The 19,485-nt window shown below is 56.4% G+C and overlaps 1 protein-coding gene and 1 long non-coding RNA gene across 4 annotated transcripts; one reads left to right on the forward strand and one right to left on the reverse strand.

Moving 5' to 3' along the window:
- Positions 1–1,514: 1,514 nt before the first annotated feature.
- LOC120889217 (uncharacterized) lies at positions 1,515–6,813 on the reverse strand. Its single transcript, XR_005733114.2, has 4 exons — positions 5,843–6,813; positions 4,834–4,931; positions 4,148–4,238; positions 1,515–2,277 (listed from the first exon to the last, which is right to left on the reverse strand). It is a non-coding gene; the product is annotated as an uncharacterized LOC120889217 (long non-coding RNA).
- Positions 6,625–18,861, forward strand: Dact2 (dishevelled binding antagonist of beta catenin 2). Of its 3 annotated transcripts, XM_078018680.1 has the most exons (5): positions 6,625–7,031; positions 12,126–12,258; positions 13,196–13,468; positions 14,100–14,947; positions 15,188–18,861. In XM_078018680.1, exons 1-5 carry the CDS (start codon positions 6,801–6,803, stop codon positions 15,794–15,796), a joined length of 2,094 nt encoding a protein of 697 aa, XP_077874806.1. In that variant the 5' UTR covers positions 6,625–6,800; the 3' UTR covers positions 15,797–18,861. The 3 variants fall into 3 exon arrangements, with proteins under 3 accessions (XP_077874806.1, XP_005321496.2, XP_077874807.1); XM_005321439.5 differs by having other exon boundaries at positions 6,632–7,031; positions 14,100–18,861; XM_078018681.1 differs by lacking the exon at positions 6,625–7,031 and adding an exon at positions 9,278–9,296 and having other exon boundaries at positions 14,100–18,861.
- The last annotated feature ends 624 nt before the right edge of the window (positions 18,862–19,485 follow it).

A 19,485-nucleotide genomic window follows, 5' to 3' on the forward strand; every position in this document is an offset into this window, starting at 1 on the left:
AATTGGCCAACGCGAGGCCCTCTGTGTGCTACTTACCAGGATCAGCTGCCCAGAGTGGGTTGGTGTGTGTTTGTGGAATGCTCACTGGTGCACACTCGGGACGGGCGTCAGCCTGGGAGTCCACACGCAGCACAGCCCCCCGCAACTGCCACTCTGCTTTATTCCCTTGACTTCAAGGGGCCTCTTTTCAACCCGTAATTCCCACTTGAAGGAATCCTGCCTGGTGGCCGCGCTCCTCATCCCAGGGTCCGCACGCTGGGCAGTGTCTGGAGCTCGTCGTCTGCGACTAATGACCCCACACACTACTGCGCTCCTTCGCCTTCGTTATGTGGACCCAGATTTCTTCCATTTTGCGTTGTTCTGTTCTATTACCCCATGGCCTTAATATGATGTTCTTATGCACCGATCATTAACATTCCAATTAATTTTCTTGTGTTCAGGGAATTAAACCCAGGGCCTCACACCAGCTACATCTGACAGTCCCAGCAGGACGGGGGAGTACAGGTGTGCAGCCTGCATGGAAGAGGGTGCTCCGCTCAGCCACTGCGGGCCCGCAGGCCGGGGTGTTCGTGGCCACACACCCTCTGCAGAGCTGCCCAGCTCTCCCTCCACGCCTGTGTCCAGCTCCGTCCACTCACCACTATCTTAGGGCAGAGCACTTGGGGTGTGGCCACACCCCACTGCCAGCTTCTCCTCCCCCTTGGGGACCTTCTTATCCTTGCTAATGGTGGAACTTCAGGCCATAGGCCTGCAGGTCCAGGAACCCGACAGCCAAGAGGAGGGCGCCTCGGCTGCTGCCGTCTACAGTGGGGACACCACAAGGCACCAGCAACACTTCCTGAGACCAGCTCATGGAAGGGAAAGTCTGCTGCTGACAGATGGATTCAGACAGCATCTAACTGCTCGGCCCCATCGCCTTCAGCAATCCTCAAATTATTCATTTAGCACGGTTGGAGGAGCGCGCAGGAAGCCAGGTGCCTTAGCTGTCGTCTCACTAGTGTGTGGTCCCCTTACCCTTACACAGGAGCAGGATGCTCTTCACAAGTCCTCGCAAAGAACACCAGCCAGCTTCCTGCGTTTCAGTCCTCTCGGCTACTGCCTAGACAGAGGCTCCAAGACAAAGTGACTGGGCAGCTCTGTGGGGTCAAGGAGTCTCCGGCTTCACCCTTCTGCTGACCGCACAGGAGGCCCCAGTGAAAACCTGGACAGAGGAGGGGCACCTTGGCCCGGCTTCCCTTCCCCAGACGCACCTGTGACTCCCAGAGAGAGGGTTTGCTCTCCTGCATGCTGAAAACCCACACCACACACACCACGCGTGCCCTAGTGCACACACCCACCACACCACACCACACCCTCACAATGTGCCCTAGGTGCACACCACACACACCACACATGCCCTAGTGCACACAAACACGCATGGATTCAGATGGACTCAGACAGCATCTAACTGCTTGGCCCCGTCGCCTTCCGCAATCCTGAAGTTATCCATTTAACGCAGTTGGAAGACCATCATATAATTTTTAAAATTTTTCTTTCATTCAGTGATAAACAAAACCACGGTGTATTTGTTCAGGAAATGTTAAGCAGCTGCAATGAGCCAGACACAGCTTCAGTGTCTAGGGGACACCAGGGAGGGAGCGCAGCACGGTCCGGGAGCCGCCCAGGGCAATGCTAAGGGAACACAAACCTAAGGACCCTGTGCAGCGGGTGGAAGGGCGCAGGGAGGCCCGGGGCACCCAGAGCCTTCCACATGGGCAGGCAGAAACAGAAGAGATGGCTGGGCAGGGAGAGGCCAGGGAGGGTCTGATGGAGGCCACAGGGCCCCTGTGACCCAGGGGACCCCTCCTGTGCCTGGGGCTGGGAGCTTAGGTGGGTCAGGGCCATGTTGAAAGGAAACCACATGGGGGCGCCAGAGCAGGAGGTCCCATCCAGGTCCCTGCAGAGTGGGCGGAGCCCCAGCCTGGGACCTGCCCAGAGCCAGGCGGGGGCAGTTCAGCCAGGCACACTGTGCAGCAGTTGCAGGGCACGTCCAGGAGATTGGCTGGTGATGATTCATGGCGACATTAACAAGATGACCTTTACTTACTCTTACCTAGGAGAGCCGTGTCCCCAGAGCAGAGCCTAAAGAGGAAAGCCTCTCCGTTTAGGAGCGTCCTCTTCACGTGTGCACCTTCTCCACGTGGACGTTTCCTACTTCGTTCCCACCAGTGCTTGCGTGAACGTCCTCAAAAGCTCCTGTGTGAACGGCCCACTGGTCACCTCTTCAGGATGAAGTCCCTGCAGTGACCAAGAGCACACTGTTTCAGGTTCTCGACCACACAGCCGACTGCCTGCCAGGAAGATGCCGCGGAAGACCCCAGAGGCACAGGAAGGGGGCTTCCCCAGTCGCCCCGACGATGCCAACCTGGGGGATAAGGGGGTGTGTGATCTGATCAGCATCACGGTATTGGATCCTTGCACAAACGAACTGATCAATAAGGAAACGAAACTACCCAGCAGGGAGGGTCCCACCAGCATCGCCAACATGGATAGATGTCTTCTTTCCTGTGGTTCCGTAAGGACCCTGTGAACACCCTGCACACGTCACGTAGCTTGCAACCACAGTGTAGCCTCAATTTTAAATGCACTTTTTTCCTGGTGTCTTCTAAATGCTTTCTTCATTTCTCTTCTGTGCTCTACCTCCTAGTCTGAAACCACCATGTGGATGGACATTGTTATTGATATTATTAACCAGGCAGCTTGTGTTCGGTAGGAAAAGAGGGGGAGGCCAGCGTCCCCAGGAGTCCACAGCCTCCTGTGGAGTTGAAGTGAGAGGAGAGGAGGGGTACTCGGGGGCCTCGGGAAAGCCCACGGCTGAAACCAGAGGCCATATCACGCAAGAGCAGTGACCCAAGCAGAGTCGGCGTCAGAGGGGCTTCCAGAAGCCACTGTCACACCAACGTGGCTGGAGCCACATTGATGAGCAAAGCCAGAGATGAGCAAGGACCCAGTAAAAGTGCAAATATGATTGGCCACAGATTAGGGGAAACTCATCAGCCCTGGAATAAGGTCAAAGGAAACTCAAAAACACAATGAGGTAGAAAATAGGACAGGACAATTGGCACCAGAAAGGTCACATCAGTGCGCAATGAGGGCCCAGGTGCCTGTCAGGAGGACGGGCCGTAAAAGGAGGAGTTTATCAAAGAAATAATAGAAGTTTATCCTGAGTCAAGAGAAAGCATCCCTCCACATAGAGGAAGTCCACCCACAGGTGGGTGGCTCACGAGTGCCATCTTGGCAGTACCCAAATGTGGGGTCAAACGTTAATCTGGATGTGTCCACCCTAAAGGGTGGCTACAAAACACAGTCATCACTGGCGGGACAAGAGCAGAAGCTGCCTTTGGAAGCGACACTTGGACACTGGACACCATCATCTTTGGACATGCTACTGAAGTCCTCAGCCACTGCAATAAATCAGGAAAAACGAGAGAACAGTGTGCAGATCAGAAAGAAAGAAAGAAAACTGTCATCACAGATGGTTCAAATGTGAATGAAACGAACCCAAAACAATCTAGAGAAAAATTCTTGTAAGGGGTAAGGATTTCACGGAGCTGTGAGGTGATGCATCGGTATTCTATACATCAAAGTCGACAAAGACAGAATGGATTTTGGAAAGGTAACACTGAAAGTATCCTCAGCAAACAGCATTATGAAAGGGGGGACAAATCATTGAAGGACACATAGACTGCTACTCAGAAGGTTTCAGTCACAGACACCAGGAAAAGCTTTGGTACACCAAGGTTCGTTCCAGGAACAAGGATAAAAAGCCAACATGGTAGAGGGATCATCCCCAGATCCACCTGTAGACTCCACACAGTCTCATCCAGTACCAGAGGCTGAGTGTGTGTGTGTGTGTGTGTGTGTGTGTGTATATGTGTGTGTGTGTGTGTGTGTGTGAGAGAGAGAGAGAGAGAGAGAGAGAGAGAGAGAGATTTACCTGCTGCTTCTAAACTTAAGTAATATTACAGAGTACCAAGGACACTTGAGATGTCCTGAAGAGTCAACTAAGATGACAAATGAGGGTTCCCACCCAGTCTCCCCCAACCCGCCTTTCTCTCTGAGAGAAAACGCACACGGATGATTATGAGCTCTTCCTGGACATACTCACTACACAGACAGGACAGGAACTCGGACCTGGGTGCTGCAAGTGCTCAGCCTGGTCCGTCTTCTTCAACACTAGGCTAGATGCACAGAAGACCCTGGAGGAAAACAAAGAGATCCTAAGATAATCTGGAAAGTTCAACACACCTTTATGATTAAAAAAAAAATTGTTTTTAAAGCAACTAGAACTAGAAGCTGGGTTCTCATGCTGGCGAAAGGCATCTCAGAACCCATGCTTCCTGGAGGCCCATGCTGTCCCCTGAGTCAGGGGACACAGGGGTGTTCCTCTTGCCACCTCTCTTCAACATCATGTTAGAGACTGTAGCCAGGACAATTAGGCAGGAAAAAGAAATAAAGGGCACTCAGTTGGACAGGAAGAAGTAAAACCATCTCTCTTCACCAGGGACATGGCTACAGACAGAAAAGGCAATGGAATCTATCAATCTCAAAATCTCCCAGAACTGATAAATAAGTATGGCAAAGCTACAAGAATCAATATACAAGAATCAATCACCAAATCCTGGACACTAGCAACAAGCTTTCTGAAAATGAAACTTAAAAACCATTTTATACATTAATACCAAAAAGGAAAATATGGAGAAATAAAATTTTTAAAGTACAAGACTCATGTACCCAAACTGTACTACAGAAAGCAATTAAAAGGCGGAGCAAACAGAAAGAGCCGGCACCCACAGTCAGTCTCCACTTAAGGTAGCACCATCTCCAGGGCTCTGCAGCCATTCTGTCGTCATCAAATCCCAGGCTGCTCTGCAGAAGCGGACAAACTGGCCCTAAAAGTCAAGTGGAAACACAAAGGGCATTAAACAGTCAATCTTGGAAAAGAAAAGCAAAACTGAAGAACCCACCCTTCCTGACTTTGAAACTCATTACAAGCTGCAGTAATCGAGAGAGCATGGCCCTAGATAAGGACGGAGAATGCACCAGTGCAAGAGGCTTGAGGAACCAGGAACCGCTTTTCTACTTGAGCTGATCATCAACACACATCCCAGACCATCCAGACGGGAAAGAACCATCTTTTCCATAAATGGTGTTGGGTCAAGTAAACCTCCATGCTCAGAAGAGCTACCTCCCATCCGAGTCAACTCAACACGGATGAAAGACGTCAGCCTAAGTGCTTGACCTTGGACTAGGCAACAGTGCACACGCACAAAAGATATTAAATTGGACATAATTAAAATTAAATATGTTTTCCTGCAAAGGCCACATTAAGAAAGTGGAATGGCAACCCGAGGAATGGAAGAAAGACCTGCAAATCATGTATCTCATCAGTCTAAGATGTGCTTCTGGAAAATAAGAAGATCACTCAGTTTCCCAGCAGGCAAGGATCTGATCAGACATTTCTCCAGAGAAGACACAAATGAGCACCTGCAGAGATGCCCAGCATCCTTGGTCCTCAGGGGTAGCTGCTCAGCATCCTCTGCCCCTCAACCCACTTGAGACACCACTCTACGCCCACTGGGTAGATGCAACCAGAGACAACTGTTGGCAGCCCATAGAGAAATAATACCCTAGGCTGGGGTTGTGGCTCAGCGGCAGAGAGCTCACCTACCATGTGTGAGGCCCTGGGTTCGATCCTCAGCACCACATAAAAATAAATAAATAAAATAAAGGTATTGTGTCCTACCAAACTAAAAAATAAATATTGAAAAACAAAAGAAAAATAGAAATGACACCCTTTCACCTGTCAGTGAGGGCGTGAGCAGTGGGCCCCTCTGCCAAGCAGTAGGAGTTCTCCCAGAGGTTAAGCCTGACAGGCAACCGTGGTCCATCTCTTCAGTAGATTCCCAAGTGAGATGAAACCGTGTTTCCCCACCAGAACCTGTACGGGAGTGTCCTGGCTGCATCCCTCTGGATAGCTGAAAGGTGGAAACAAGCTAAGTCACAGAAACAGAAAACAGAGAAGCAGAAGGTGCTGTGTCCATAGGTGCATGTGGGCACCTGGAAAGCATCATGCTCTTGAAGGAAGCCAGCCATTTAAGCCCTAACCGTGATCCCATTCCCATGAAGTGTCCACAATTGCAGATGTGTCTGGGTGTGACAAAGGAAGTGGGGGGGACAGGGCTTCAGGGTGGTGAAATGTTTTAAAAGTGATCTTGGGACAGTCCCATAACTCCACAAACGCGCTTGAGGCTACTGGGTTGCGCGCGTTAACTAAGTGAATGGCACGGTGGGTGTGGGCTTTACAACTCCATCCAGCTACCCTCTGAAAATAAAAGGCAAGTCACGGCTTCCGAAGTTCAGGTATCCCCCGGGAACGTGCTAAGGCCTTATTTTCCAACTTTACAACTGTTTATAAATGGGAACAGGCCTCTTAAAATGTGATACTCTTTTCAATCCAAACAAAACCTTCCTTTTGTCCCACTTTCGCCTTCTTCCCCTTTCGCCGGCTCCTCCTTCTCCGACGCCTGGCCGCCCTCCGAGGCGAGGCGCGGGGATCGCGCGCAGACCCCCAGCAGCCCAGCTCGCTGGGGCGGCCGGGGAGGGCTGGGGGCGGCCGCTGTGACCTGGGGCGTTGCAGACACCGCCCCCCGCGGCCAGCGATAGGTCCCTCTCCACCTTGGCGACCTGCGGAGCGGGGCGGGGAGAGGAGACGCCGCGGCGCGCGCCGCGGTCCGCAGGCTCAGACGCGCGGCGGCGGGATGTGGGCGCCGGGCGGCCCCCCGGGACCTGCGGGCTGGGACCGCCGCAGAGTGGGCGCGAGGCTGCGCGCGGCGCTGGCTGGGCTGCACGAGCTGCGGGGGCTGCGCGCTGCGCAGCAGGCGCGAGTGCAGGGTGCCCTGGCCATGCAGCCGGCGCCCGCTGGTCCCCGCCGCCCCAGCGGCCAGGAGCTTCGGCTGGAGGCGGCGCTGGCCGCTCTGCAAGAGCAGCTGGTAAGGGCAGGTCCGGAAGCGCTTTTACCTGCGCAGGCGGCGGCCGGGATGGGCAGAGGGCGAGGGGCTGTCTGATGGGCCGAGGGGCCGTCCTTGTGCTTAACTGGGATGCAGCTCTGTGCCAACCGAGTGGGACCTGCAGGCCGGGTGCGTAGGTGCGTAGGGGTAACCGGCCGCGGGTTGTGATCCTGGGAGCAGCGGGAGGAACTGTCCGCCCTCGCCCCGCTTGCGTGGGAAGCGCACCCGCTGCATGCGTCCCACGCAGACCCGATTGGGGTTGCCTTCACGCCCGGGTTGCAGTGCTGCTCTGGGAGGACTCCAGTGCCTTCATTTCCCCTGGCTGGAGTTGCCTGCGCATCCTGGCCTTATCCCAGGGTACCCGGTCCTTCCTGTGCTGCGCTGGGTTAGGGACAATAGTGCAGAGCGCGCTCTGAACCGTCCTGGATGTGTGCTCAGCTTGAATAGGGTCCAGCCTGGACGTGTGCTCAGCTTGAATGGGGTCCAGCCTGGACGTGTGCTCAGCTTGAATGGGGTCCAGCCTGGACGTGTGCTCAGGTTGAATGGGGTCTGGCCTGGACTGTGCTCAGGTTGAAAGGGGTCCCGCCGCCATAAGGAAACAGGTGGGGGAAGTCGTGGGTCTGACTATGTCTGAGGAGGGCATCTTTCCCGTAACAGGCAACCTGAGCCATAAAGAGGAGGTGGGAGCCAAACCCTTGAAGCTTTCTCTACCCTGTGTGTTGCCTGAACTCCCCAAGGGGCCAATTCCTTGTTATACCCTTGAAGACACTCCAGTTACTACTCTTTGGGTTATGACTGTTGTGTATAATTTCATTTAATTTATTGAAAACAAAAGAGTTTTTGCAGTATTGCAATATTTTTAAAAACATCAATTAAAATGCTATACATGATGTCTGTTTGAGTTACCCCTATTTTTCCAAGTGGAGTTTCTTTTACATTGGAAATCCAATCTGCCCTGTTAAAAGTTACCCTCTTCAACAGGCCTCCCCAGGAGGCCTCAGCAGCGTTCCAATCAGCTTAGCTCATTCGTGTCCTTAACGGGGGCAAATGCTTCTGGATTAAAGAATCAGGAAGTCCAGTGACTGGAGACACCTCCCTGGACTCCTGTTACCTTCCCTTGCTGCCAGACACAGGTGAAGCCTGCCAGAGGGGGCCTGTCCCCTAACCCTGCAGCCTCTCTCTGCACCAGCTGCCCCACGGGAGAGGAGGGAGCTGGCGGGCAGTGGCTCCTTCACACTGCTCCAGCACCTGCTGACCCCCGGGGCCTGCGTGTGGGTTAGTGCCCAGCTGTGTCTTGGCTTCTCTGTGGCCTCAGCCAGGCACACACAGCCTTCGGGTGTGTTGCACGCACTCGTGAATGTTCTCAAGGAGGTGGGGGTGTGGCTGATGATTAACCTGGCCTCAGTAACACACCAATCAAGCTGTGGACTCGGGGCCTCTAATTACAAGTAGCCTTTTGGAAGAGATCAAACAGGTTTTTGTTTAATTTTCTTTTTTTTTTTTTTTAATGTGGGGACCAGAAGGAACATGCAGACTCTGACTTGAAACTTTGTTCTTGGAACGGATTATGTGATCAAAAGAGAAGGATAATTGACTTTGGGTGACATCAGCCAGTGCTTAACACTTTTACATTTTTCTTACAGGGAAAACAATTAGGAGTGATACTAGTTCTGTAATGAAGGAAACAATCCAAGGCTTTAGTCCAACCGCTAAACACACCAGTAACCAGCGGCCCGCCCCTCCCTGGCTTCACCTAGCCTAGGTGGATCTCCAGGTGTGAGGACAGGAAGAGCGTCTCTCTGGAGCAGCAGCCTTATCCTGCAGGAATTCTCAAGTGAGAACGTGCTCTAGCGTCCCTGGGGATTAAACTGTCTGAGATGAGCTCCACCTCACACTGAGTGGAGTGTCACAGGTCACAGAGCTGCAGAGAACGCTCTGCTGAATAAACCCACCAGTGACTTTTGTTTATGGAACAAAAGGAGAGATTTCAATATTTATTTCATCCTCTTCCAGGTTTCTATGCTAATGGCCCCTGTGCCCTCTGACCCAGCAGGTGGCAGTAGCTCAGCCAGTCTGGGCAGAACCAGGGATGCTCTACCTGTCCGTGTCTTGAAGAGCGTTGGTCCTTCCCAGTCAGTGGCTGCCACTCTCGTTCCTGTAAGGTTGAGCCCCCACAGCAGCACCTAAGTAGAAAGATGTCCCCCACTGGTGATCCCGGAGGGAAGCCAGGAAACGCATGGGGACACAGTGAGTCTCACCCTGGAGGACGTCCCCCGGCTGGCTGTGCTGGTCACGACTTGCTCTAAACGTGGTAGTCGCAGCAAGTCCTTCCTGCGGGCAGGCTCCAGGGTTCCGAGCTGCAGGAGTGGGCCCCGCAGCTGTGAGTGCCAATGTGATGCTGGGTGCTTCCTGGACCCACTGTTTTGCTTGGTGAATGCTCAGAGAGCCGAGGAAGGGTTGAGAGCTTGCTCAGGATCAAGGATGAGGGCAGGCGTCCACAGGACCTGCCGGGCTTCCCCCAGGTCACAGTACTGTCGTCCATGAATCCCATCAGGGAACCTGGCTCCTTGGCTATTGATTGATGGAGCCCTTTTTAACTCAGTGGTGATGTTTACCCCTCTACAGGACAAGGGCCATAGCTGTGTCCTTCATGCATAAAATATTGCCATTGTACATTCTTAGCCTTCAAGGAAAGAAAGGAAGTGGCTTAGATACCATCGCTAGAGCCTGAGATTTAAGGCACTTTTAATTTCTGCTCCGTGAATACAATTTTGTGATGACTACAATGCAGAACTGTTGATGGGGGGCAAAGCAAGTGCAGCTTAGATAATTTCCTGTGGGCCATAAAGTCAGCATTTCAAAGAGAGGGCTTAGCCAGATCTCATTTTTAGAGAACCACCTGGGATAGACAGCCTGATTTTTCCAGGTCTGGGAAATGGTTCTGCCCCTGGGCTATTATTAACATCCGGGCTCCAGGCTTGCAAGCTCAGGATCTGCAGGTGTGCCAGGTGATTACCCTGGGACCCTGGGTGGTCCACCCATGTGCCATGTCCTGCCTGACCAGCCCCCGACCAGGGGTCAGGCACTCTGACCCAAGAGCCCCCAGCACATCTTGAGAAGCATGGCCCCAAGTGGGCCTGAAGTCCTGCAGTGAGAGTGAGAGCTGACGGGCCCTGGCCTGCTGCCACGGAGAGTGCTCTGGGCTGGGCTTGCAGGGCCGGGCCAGCCCTGGTAGCATGTCACCTTGGAGCACAAAGGGCCGTGGCCTGAAAGAGGAAGGAAACACAGCCAAGGAACTCCAAGTCAGGGACGGTGGAAAGGGCTAGCAGGGCGGAGTGAGCCTGAGTGGTGGCCCCGCAGGTGGGCAGCGGGGCCTAAGGACGTGATGAGTCATCTGTGTGCCTTGACCAGAGTCGGATACCAGCCTGCAAAGGCTGGCCAGCAGTGTTGATCACAAAGCAGCTAGCCCCAACCCAGACACCGGGCAGACTGTGGCCAAGGGCTGCAGGTGGAGGGGAGGCCATCGGGTCCGCAGGCTGCCTCCCTAGAGGCAGGGGAGGTCGTGATTGAGGAGAAGTAGATGCTTTTAGAGATGAAATGAGACCTAAGAGAGGAGCCTATGTGGCTTTATGACAGGAAAGAAAAATCATTTGCAAGACAGATACACGCTGGGCCTTCAGTAAATCTTTCTTGTTTTGTTTTTTCAAGAAGGTAACGGGGCTGAGCCTGTCTGTGCTGCAGGGCGTTTTTGGTAGTGCTGGGAAGCATTCTGCTATTGTGACAATGGGCATGCTGGGACACCAGGACACTTGGACCAGTCTGGGTAGTTCTGGAAGCACAGAGTTCTGTTCAGCTCAAGGCTGGTTTTGCCACGCTCCTGTTTACAGATGATATTGTGGCTTGGAGACTCCATTCAGACCTGGGAGGTTGTTCCAGGACCTCTGATTTGTCTCCTGGAGGAAAAGCTAAGCTGACTTACATAGTCCCCCCCAAGCTGTGTGTCACCTCACCTGGGGTGATGCGGGGGTGTCGGTCAGGACTGGGAAATCTCTGCAGAAGTAATCCTGTCCTGTGAGCAGGACATTGTGACTCCCTCCTTCCCCTGTGAAGATTTCTTGTAATGCTGAAATTACTAAAGTCGTACCCCAAAGAAATGCAATCCATCACTTTCTTAGGATAAACCCATTTATTAATTATTTGAAATGTTGCAGTCAGCCTGGAAAACATGCTGAAATTCTGTAATTGAGAGAAGTCAACATTTACTAACTTCTCAGTGCTAGATGATGTAGAACCATGGATATAGACATATATGGTATTCACCTGTGTACATAGATTGTGTTCCTGGCAGGTGAGGTGGGCAGGCGGACACACACATGTGGTTAATGCTCCTAAGAACTCACGTGGCTACCAGGTGCCCAGCTGGAGGAGACAGCCTCTGTGGGCAGTGAAGACCTCACCATTTCTTTCATGCAAGTTGAATGATCTCTTTGTCTCTTGTGGTGCCCGAGGCCCTTGCTGAGAGTCTCTTCCCTGAATTCTCTCAAACCTGTGGCAACCAGAGCCATCTCTCGGGAAAGGGAAGGGAGGCAGGATGCAGGATGTCTCTTCTCTTCCTGGGGACATTCTACCCTGGGAAGGTGGCAGGAGGGCACAGATTCACCATCCCCAGCTGCGTCTCCCCAGGGGCTACTGTGAGGGTCACTGTAATTGGGGGTGAATTCTTACCTGGAGCAGAAACAAAGCAGCAGGGTGAATGTCTCCCTTGGTTGCTCGGTGGTGGGGTCCCCATGCTGCTCCACCCTCCCAGGGAGCTGCTTTCCTGCCTCCCCTTAGGAAGAAAAGCCTTACTGGAAATCGCGAAGCATTTTACAAGTCTTCGTTGGAGGAGAGTGGTTTATGTGTGCCTCGTTCAGTGTGTGCCAGTAGCACAGACGTTGCTCAGCCTGAGTGAGGGGCAGCCACCGTGATGAGCCCCCGGCATAGATGCTGCCTTGCAGTCGCCTTTCTGCCCACAGAGCCTCATTTCTGCACCTGCTCAACTTTCTTTCTTTCTTTTTTTTTTTTTTTGCTTCTTAGTCCCAGCTACGACGGCAGGACACTGGGCTGCAGACCCACCTGGACCAGCTGGACCAGCAGATCAGTGAGCTGCAGCTGGGCGTGCACAGGTCTTCTGTCGAGGTCCCTGACAGCGACAGCAGGCCCAGCTCAGGTAGGAGGGCCAGGGCTGTGGGAGGGGCCGCCCGCAGGCCTGCCCCCCGGGGGCTGCAGAGGCTGGTGGGCATCAGAGTGACACCATGTGCCCACACCCCTCTCGGGGACCTTGTCTGAACTGGTGAGCAGTGCTGGCCTTGGGCCTGTGGCTCGGCTGATCTGGAAGTTAGGCGGCAGCTAGAGGCCTGAGAAAGCCCATGTTATCAGAGAGGACCCAGCAAGGCGCTGTGAGGGGAGGTACAGCTCCGTGTGCACCTGCATGTGGCAGCAGTTTGCCTTGGACGGGACCCAGAGCTTCTCCCTCCCCGGCTCAGCCGTCAGCTCTGCTTGGCTGGGCACCCACGCCTTCCAGTCCACAGACTTGTCAGCCTCAAGTCTGCACAGCATGTCCAAGGGGACAGGGAAGTCCCCTTCCCACCACATCTCAGAGGCCACAGGGGTCAGCCACAGTCTCTGTGGCTCTGGTCACTTTCGCCTCCATCCCAGGCCGCACTGGAAAGCAGGTCTGTCTTCAGACCACTGTTGGGAGGTTCCAATGGCAGCATGGGGCAGGACCGGTGCTGCCGGCCACCACGCTTCCCAGCCTGGCCGGGCTGTGTGGCGACTCCCATGGCCCAGGGCAGAGGTGTCCTGAAATCACCCCTCGCAGGCGCTGGGGGGACGGGGAGATGCCTAAGGCCTGGCTCAGGCTGGACCTGCGGAAGAGACCTCCCCTTCCATGGGGCAGCTACCACAGCTGTCGGAACTGCTGGCCAGGGCAGGGAGGGGTGGGGGCCGGTGAGGCGGTTCTGCCCTTTCCACCGTGCTCACAGCTGCTGGAAGGTTCTGCAGGCTCCCCCCTGGCCCTGGAGGAGTGGGAGGGAGAGGAACCCGGGGTCCTCAGGCAGAATCGACTGCCCAGGGCACACTGACCTGCATATGTCTGTTCTGTCCAGGCTTCTACGAGCTGAGTGATGTGGGCTCCTGCTCTCTGTCCACCTCCTGTGCCTCAGTGTGCAGTGACCGCCTGTCCCCCTCCCTGGGCAGTCTGCTGCCTGCAGTCTCCATGGTCAGGCCCAACATGGGGGACTGGCGACCTCGGTCTGCTGATGAGACCACTGTGCCAGCATGGAGACCCCAGCCCATCAAAGAGAGTGGCAGGCTCCTGGACAGTGGAGGGGACCCTGGCCAGCCCAGAGGCATGTTCCGGCCCAGGCCAGTGTCTACAGGTGAGAGAGCCAGAAGGGGTGGGCGCAGCCAAGGACGGCCTGTTCAGACCTGCTAGGGATGGAGCAGAGACCCCCTGGGTTGTCTGGGCACTGCCCTGCAGGGAGAGGAGCAATCCAATGTCTGCATCTGGGCAGATGGACACGCCGTCCTAGTCTCCTAATGTGTGGGTTTCCTTAGGACTTAAAATGCATATCAGAGAGTCAAAAGGCAATCCTTCCAAACCCTCTGGTCTGCCTGAGGTTGGGGAAGGTGGAAAGATGAGCCTGCTCCCCCTTAGCTTCCTCCCTGATCCAAAAGGAGGGAAGATGCCATTTGGCCTCCTTCTGTTTCGGTGTGAGACGGAGTTTGGTGCCAGCTGTGGCTCTCCTGGTGAAGGCGCCGCAGTGCGCCACCTGTGGAACGTGTGCTGCTGCAGAAGCCTCGGCCCCTGCAGCCTGCAGACCCAAAGCAAGGGCCTGAGCTCACTGTGGACAGGGACTGAGGGCCATGGAGGAAGAGCGGGCGCCCACGGCCAGACCGCTCTCACGCCTGACGTCCTGGGTGGTGCGGAGGTCCTGCGGATGAGCCCCCGCAGGCCACGTCAGTGAACTCCTGGTCACTGATGCCCTTGTTCACGGTGTTCTGTTCCAGGAGATCTTGAACGCGTCCTCCCAGTGGACGTGGGGCTCCGGAGAGTTGACCAGGAGGCCACATCCCCCTCTCACCTCTGCCAGGGGATGGATGTGCCATCCCCCAAGCTGGACCCCAAGTACCAGCGTGACCTGGTGTCCAGGGGGGGCCGGGAGGTGTACCTGTACCCCAGCCCCCTGCACGCAGTGGCCCTGCAGAGCCCCCTGTTTGCACTGACTCAGGAGACCCCGCCGCTAGATAGCCGTTTGCCCCCCAGGAGCCCTCTTTTGGGCGCCAGGGACCTGAGCACCACCCCAGCAAGGCCAGTCCTTGAGGCAGGTCCAGCTGGAGCTTACATTGACAGGCTGCTGCGTCTGCGAAGCCAAGAGGCCGCGTCCAGGGGACCTGGTGGGGAGCAGGGACCCCCAGGACATGAAGCATCCCCATCCCCCAAGAAGCCAGATGCCCAGAGACTGGACAGTGGAGGTCAGCCTGCGAAGCTGGTCTGTTCCCCAGGGAGAGGGGATCTGGGAGTGGCAGCTCAGAGCAGGGCCAGCAGTAGAGACGGCCTTGGGCAGCAGGAACCTGCACCCCTCCTGCACACCCAGTCCCCCAGACACCCCCGGGAAAAGGGCCCTGAGCCCTGGAACCTCTGTGCCTTCGGGGAGACCTCTGTGGGCCCCTCTCCCTGCCCCCAGGCACAGCAGCCCCATGGAGACCGCAGCCCAGGCAACTCGTCCTCTTCTGGGAGCGTGGACTGTGGAAGTCCCCCTAGAGCCCCAGGCCATCTTGTCCACCCACCTTGCACCGCCAGCGAAGCCTCCCGGATGGGGCTGAAGACAGGCCACCCCAAGACCAAGCCTGTGAAGGTCAGGAGAAAGGCCAGCGACAAGATGCCGAGGCTTGGGAACCAGGCGCCACTGCTGCCAGAGAGACCTTGGGGTGTCCACGCTGCCCCCCAGCGGTCCCCAGAGTGTGGCCCCACACACAGGCCCCAGGAGGGAGGGCTCAGGAGGAGGCCTGGGCTGGCTGGGGTTGCTCCTGGACGGTCCTGTTCTGAGTCCACTCTGTACCCTGTGCCCTTCTTCGTCCCCCTGTTGGTGGCCCAGCGGGAGAGCTACCGGGCACCGTCCCAAGCCCTGTCCTCCTTGGAGACAGCCCCACTTTGTGCAGCCGCCAGGAGGAAGCAGCGCAGGTGGCAGTCCACCATGGAGATCTCAGCCGAGGCCCATCTGGCCAGTGCTCAGGAGCCCAGCCTGGGGCCCTCGAGGTCCCCGGCCAGGAGAGCAGGTGGCCTACAGGCCCAAGGCCGGCCCACGCTGGCCCGCCAGGACGCCTGCTCCAGGAGCCAGTCGGACTCCGCAGAGTGCTCAGCAGAGTGTGCCTCGCTGCTGCAGTCCACCATTGCGGAGAGCAGCGAGGAGGCGGCCAGCGACCACACTGCCAACCGCTTTGGGGACGGGGAGTCCAGCAGCAGCGACTCGGAGGACTGCTTCCAGAGCCACAGCCGCCGCCTGGGAGTGGACGTCGCGGCTGCCAGGCGGGGGGAGCTGGCCTGGCCCCGGGCAGTCCCCCAGCAGCCCCCACGGGCCCCCGTGGGTGCAAGGCCTCCCCTACCCCCAGTGCCCAAGCTGTGCCGCATCAAAGCCTCCAGGGCCCTGAAGAAAAAGATCCGCAGGTTCCAGCCGGCGGCCCTGAAGGTCATGACCATGGTGTAAGGCAGGCTCCTGATGGCCCGTCCCTCTGCGTGGACAGGTGTGGGTTTGCAGGTTGGCTTCACTCCTGAGTGGCCACTGGAGGAGCCGTGGGAGGCCCTGGCCTTGGGATATGGCTGCATGCTCTGTGGGGAGATCTTTCTTCCCAGCAGACTCAGGAGAACTGTGAAGTCACAGAGGACACAAGTGGCCTCTGCCAGCAGCCCCTCTGACGTCTCCGTCCTGTAGTCCAGTGGTTGCTTTCCTCCCTTGACCTACTTCAGCCTCAGCCGTCCCTCCAGAGACCGTTATTGTGGGAATGTGGCCAACTCTGCTGGTGCCGCTGTGAACTGGGGCTCATGTTAAGCTCTCCCTGCGAATAAACCCCAGTTTGCCATTGTCCTCGCCCGGAGAAGCACGCGTCTCCTTGACCCGCAGCCTGGTCCCTGTGCGGCAGGCCCCGGGTGCTCCGAGAGCGCCCTCCTTCCTGTGCTGGCCTGGAGGGCAGGAGAGACCTGGTGGGAGCAGGGTCCCCAGGGCGTCCAGGCACGGTGGGAAAACGACTTCCTTTGGGTGTGGGTTTTTTCCAAAGAAAACTCCCCTCGGCCTCTCAAGGAGCAAGATGGAGACTTTAACTCAGCTGCTCGGAGACTGTCCCAGCCTGCACAGCCCACACCAGGCTTTGTCCTGGGCCATCACAGGCTGCTCCAAAGTGCACCCTGGCCCAGAGCTGGAAAAGGGTTGGGAGCACCAAAGTCCTCACACTTCCAGACCCCCCTTCCTAATTTTGGGAAGAAGCTCTTAAGAAAACTACTGAAAATACTAGTAGATTTATCCCAGTTGTCAAATATTCCTGAACAAGCAGCCAGCTTTGGGTGCAGTCTGAGGGGCCTGACACTGTAAAAGTTGATTTGCATCTTAGAATTGAGAAGAGGACCTCCCGTCCTTCCTGCACGGCTTCCTGGGCGCGCCATTCCAAGACGCACGGTCCAGCTCTCCTCCTGTGGGCCCCAGGTGATGGGAAACTGGCTTTGCCAGGACCTGGCCTGCGAGGCCACTGAGGCAGCTGGTCGTCCTGGCCTGGCCGCCGAGGCCCTGGGCAAGTCCACACGGTGCTCGGGGGCGCTGTGTCCCCAGCTGGGCATCCTGGGGACGTGGTGGCTCCTTCTGCTCACTGGACATCTGCTGTAGCATCTACTGGGGCTTTCACGAAGCTTCCAGTGAACCACCTGGAAAGTGCACCCCCTCCTGCTCTTTGTGAGGCGGGTCGTGTCCTGCGTCACCTGTCACCTCCGGAAGGCAGGCTGTCACTGAGCAGGCTCCCATGCAGGCTCTGCAGAGGGGAGTGAGAGGGTTTGGGAGGCTCAGCCTCTCTGCTCATCCCCCTGGAGAGCCGCCTGACTCCTGATCATTCAGGTGCCCCCTGCCCCAGCCTGCAGGCCTGTCCACAGCCCTGAAAACCAGCCAGAACACCACACCACCCCAAACCAGTGGGCAGAAAGGGTCTCAGTGACCACAGTGCAGAGCAGCCAGGAGCGGCCTTGCCCTGCCCGCTGTGTGTCTGTCTGTCTTCCTCAGCAGCTTGCCCCTCCTGTCCACCCTCCTTCCTCTCACCCTCTACTGCCTGTCATTAAGGAAAAGTGTTCCAGGGACACTGACTGAAGTGGGCGAGGGGGACGCCAGGCAGGACCGTCCTGACAGCATCAAGGACATGCAGTGGGATCCCCGGGAGGCAGCAGGGGCCAGAAGGACGCGATGGCCAAGCAGCAGGAAATGACCAAGAGGGGCATCTGGGGTGGGGACTGTGTCTAAATCCCCCCCACAGGAGTGTCCTGAGGGCAGCCCTGGTCCTCAGGTTTCCCATAGGGAGAGCCCAGTTGGACCTGCGAGGCAGGGGTTCATACGAACCTGACTCAGCAAGCCCTGGCCGAGACCAGATTTCACAAAGACCCTCACTGGTGGGCTGGGGAAGCTCCAGTAGCCCACCACAGAGGGGCCTGAGGATCCCGTCTCTCCCCGTCTCTCAGTGGGGCCAACAGGCATTTTGGTTTCCTGAGCTGGACCCTTGATTTCTGCTCTGTTACTCTCAAGGAGGTTTGGAGCAAGTGAATACAATGCTCATGATTCCTAATGGTTCCCCTGGCTGCGGGCTGACCCTCCCTCAGCAGTGAGCAGGACCGAGCAGCCGTGGGGCAGCCAGTGGCCAGCGTGTGGCCTTAGGCTGCTGTCACAACTGGGCTGAACCGACTTCCTTTCATAAATGAGGTTGACAGTAGCTTTGGGTTTAGAATGAAGAGCAAATTGACAATGTTAGACGTGGAAGCCTGGTCTCCTGGGCTCAACAGAGGGCCTTGAGCAGGACATGGCCTCCTGGTGGGGTGAAGAGTCCCCAGGCTCTTAAGGCACGTGGGCAGACTGCAATGTGCAGGCTCTGGGGCAGGTATAACTCAAGGAAGTAATTTACATACTCACAACCAGGCACGGTGACCCAGGCCTGTGAACCCAGGGACTCAGGAGGCTGAGGCAGGAGGACTGCAAAGCTCAAGGCCAGCCTGGGCAACTTAGTGAGCAACATTCTCAAAATAAAAAGGGCTGGGATGTGGCTTAGTGGTAGACGTCAAGCATGGGTGGGGTCTTGGGCTTGATTCCCAGCACAGCCAAAAAACAAAACAAAATGGAAAACACAGTGACAAGTCAGAGCACCAGTGATGGACGAGAAGCCCCTTGAGGCCATGGGTGGACGGTCCAGGGTGGACTCAGGGCGGAGTGCCCAGAACAAGCGTGAGCCGAATGTTGCCCAGGACACCGTCCATGCATCCATCCGCCTGAGAGCAGCTTCCAGCCAGTGTGGTCATCTTCCAGACAGACGTGGGTGGCCATTCGCAGTGAGGAGACCCAGCAGGCAGGCTGTGTCCTGTGACATGGGGACTCAGGGAGGCACCAATGGGCGCACCCAGAGGCAGAGGAACTCACTCGTCCCTCCTGCTGAGAGCTGAGGACTCACCTTCTGGCTGTGAGAAATCCTTTGTAGCTTCTAGCATGATTGAAATAAAATATTTTAGCTAAATAAATAAATAGAAACAAAGTGAGCTCGAGAATCAAAGTAAGTAAGTAACCGCCACCTGCACTGCTACCCCCACTGCTGCTCCCTCTGACTCCGCTGCGGCCAGCCTGAGGTCGCTGGAGGTCTTCTGTCTGGTTGCTGCTGCCCAGAAGAAACCATGGCCTCCAGGCAACTGAGGCCCACACTGCTGCTGACCCCCAGAGATGGCCTGGTGACGCTGCCCCCACAGCTGCCATTGCAGCTACCGCTGCTGCTGACCCGCTGCCTGCTGCCAACAACCACTGCCACTTCCCCTGCCACTTCCTCTGCCACCACGGCCCAGAGAACTGCTGTGGGGAGACTCGGGTTTGGCTGCAGGTGGCTGCACCCACTTGGGGACACCAGCCGGGGCCTGGGTGCCAGCAGGTTTACCACCACCAGAGCCTCTGCCTGGGGACTCCAGCTGGGACCTGCAGGTCCAGTGTGGGTGCCTGCGGGTTTGGGGAGCCTGGGGGCTTCCTGTTGAGGGAGCTGGCGGCCCTTGTCTTGCTGCTGCATCTCGGGTTGCTCCTTGGCATGAGTGTGTCTGGTGGTCCCTCTGCAAGTAGGAGCAGCCTGAGGTCTTGGGACTGCAGGTGGCCGAGCCTGAGGTGCCTGAAGCCCAGACCAG

This window comes from Ictidomys tridecemlineatus, chromosome 8, assembly GCF_052094955.1.
Source record: "Ictidomys tridecemlineatus isolate mIctTri1 chromosome 8, mIctTri1.hap1, whole genome shotgun sequence".
Classification (NCBI taxonomy): Eukaryota; Metazoa; Chordata; class Mammalia; order Rodentia; family Sciuridae; genus Ictidomys; species Ictidomys tridecemlineatus.

What these genes read in the sequence shown, in the direction of transcription:
- Dact2 (XM_005321439.5), top strand. Translation starts at nt 6,801, where the DNA reads ATGTGGGCGCCGGGCGGCCCCCCGGGACCTGCGGGCTGGGACCGCCGC. An exon ending in CGACAGCAGGCCCAGCTCAG is followed by an intron (nt 12,259 to 13,195) that starts GTAGGAGGGCCA and finishes TGTTCTGTCCAG; the next exon opens with GCTTCTACGAGCTGAGTGAT. An exon ending in GCCCAGGCCAGTGTCTACAG is followed by an intron (nt 13,469 to 14,099) that starts GTGAGAGAGCCA and finishes GTTCTGTTCCAG; the next exon opens with GAGATCTTGAACGCGTCCTC.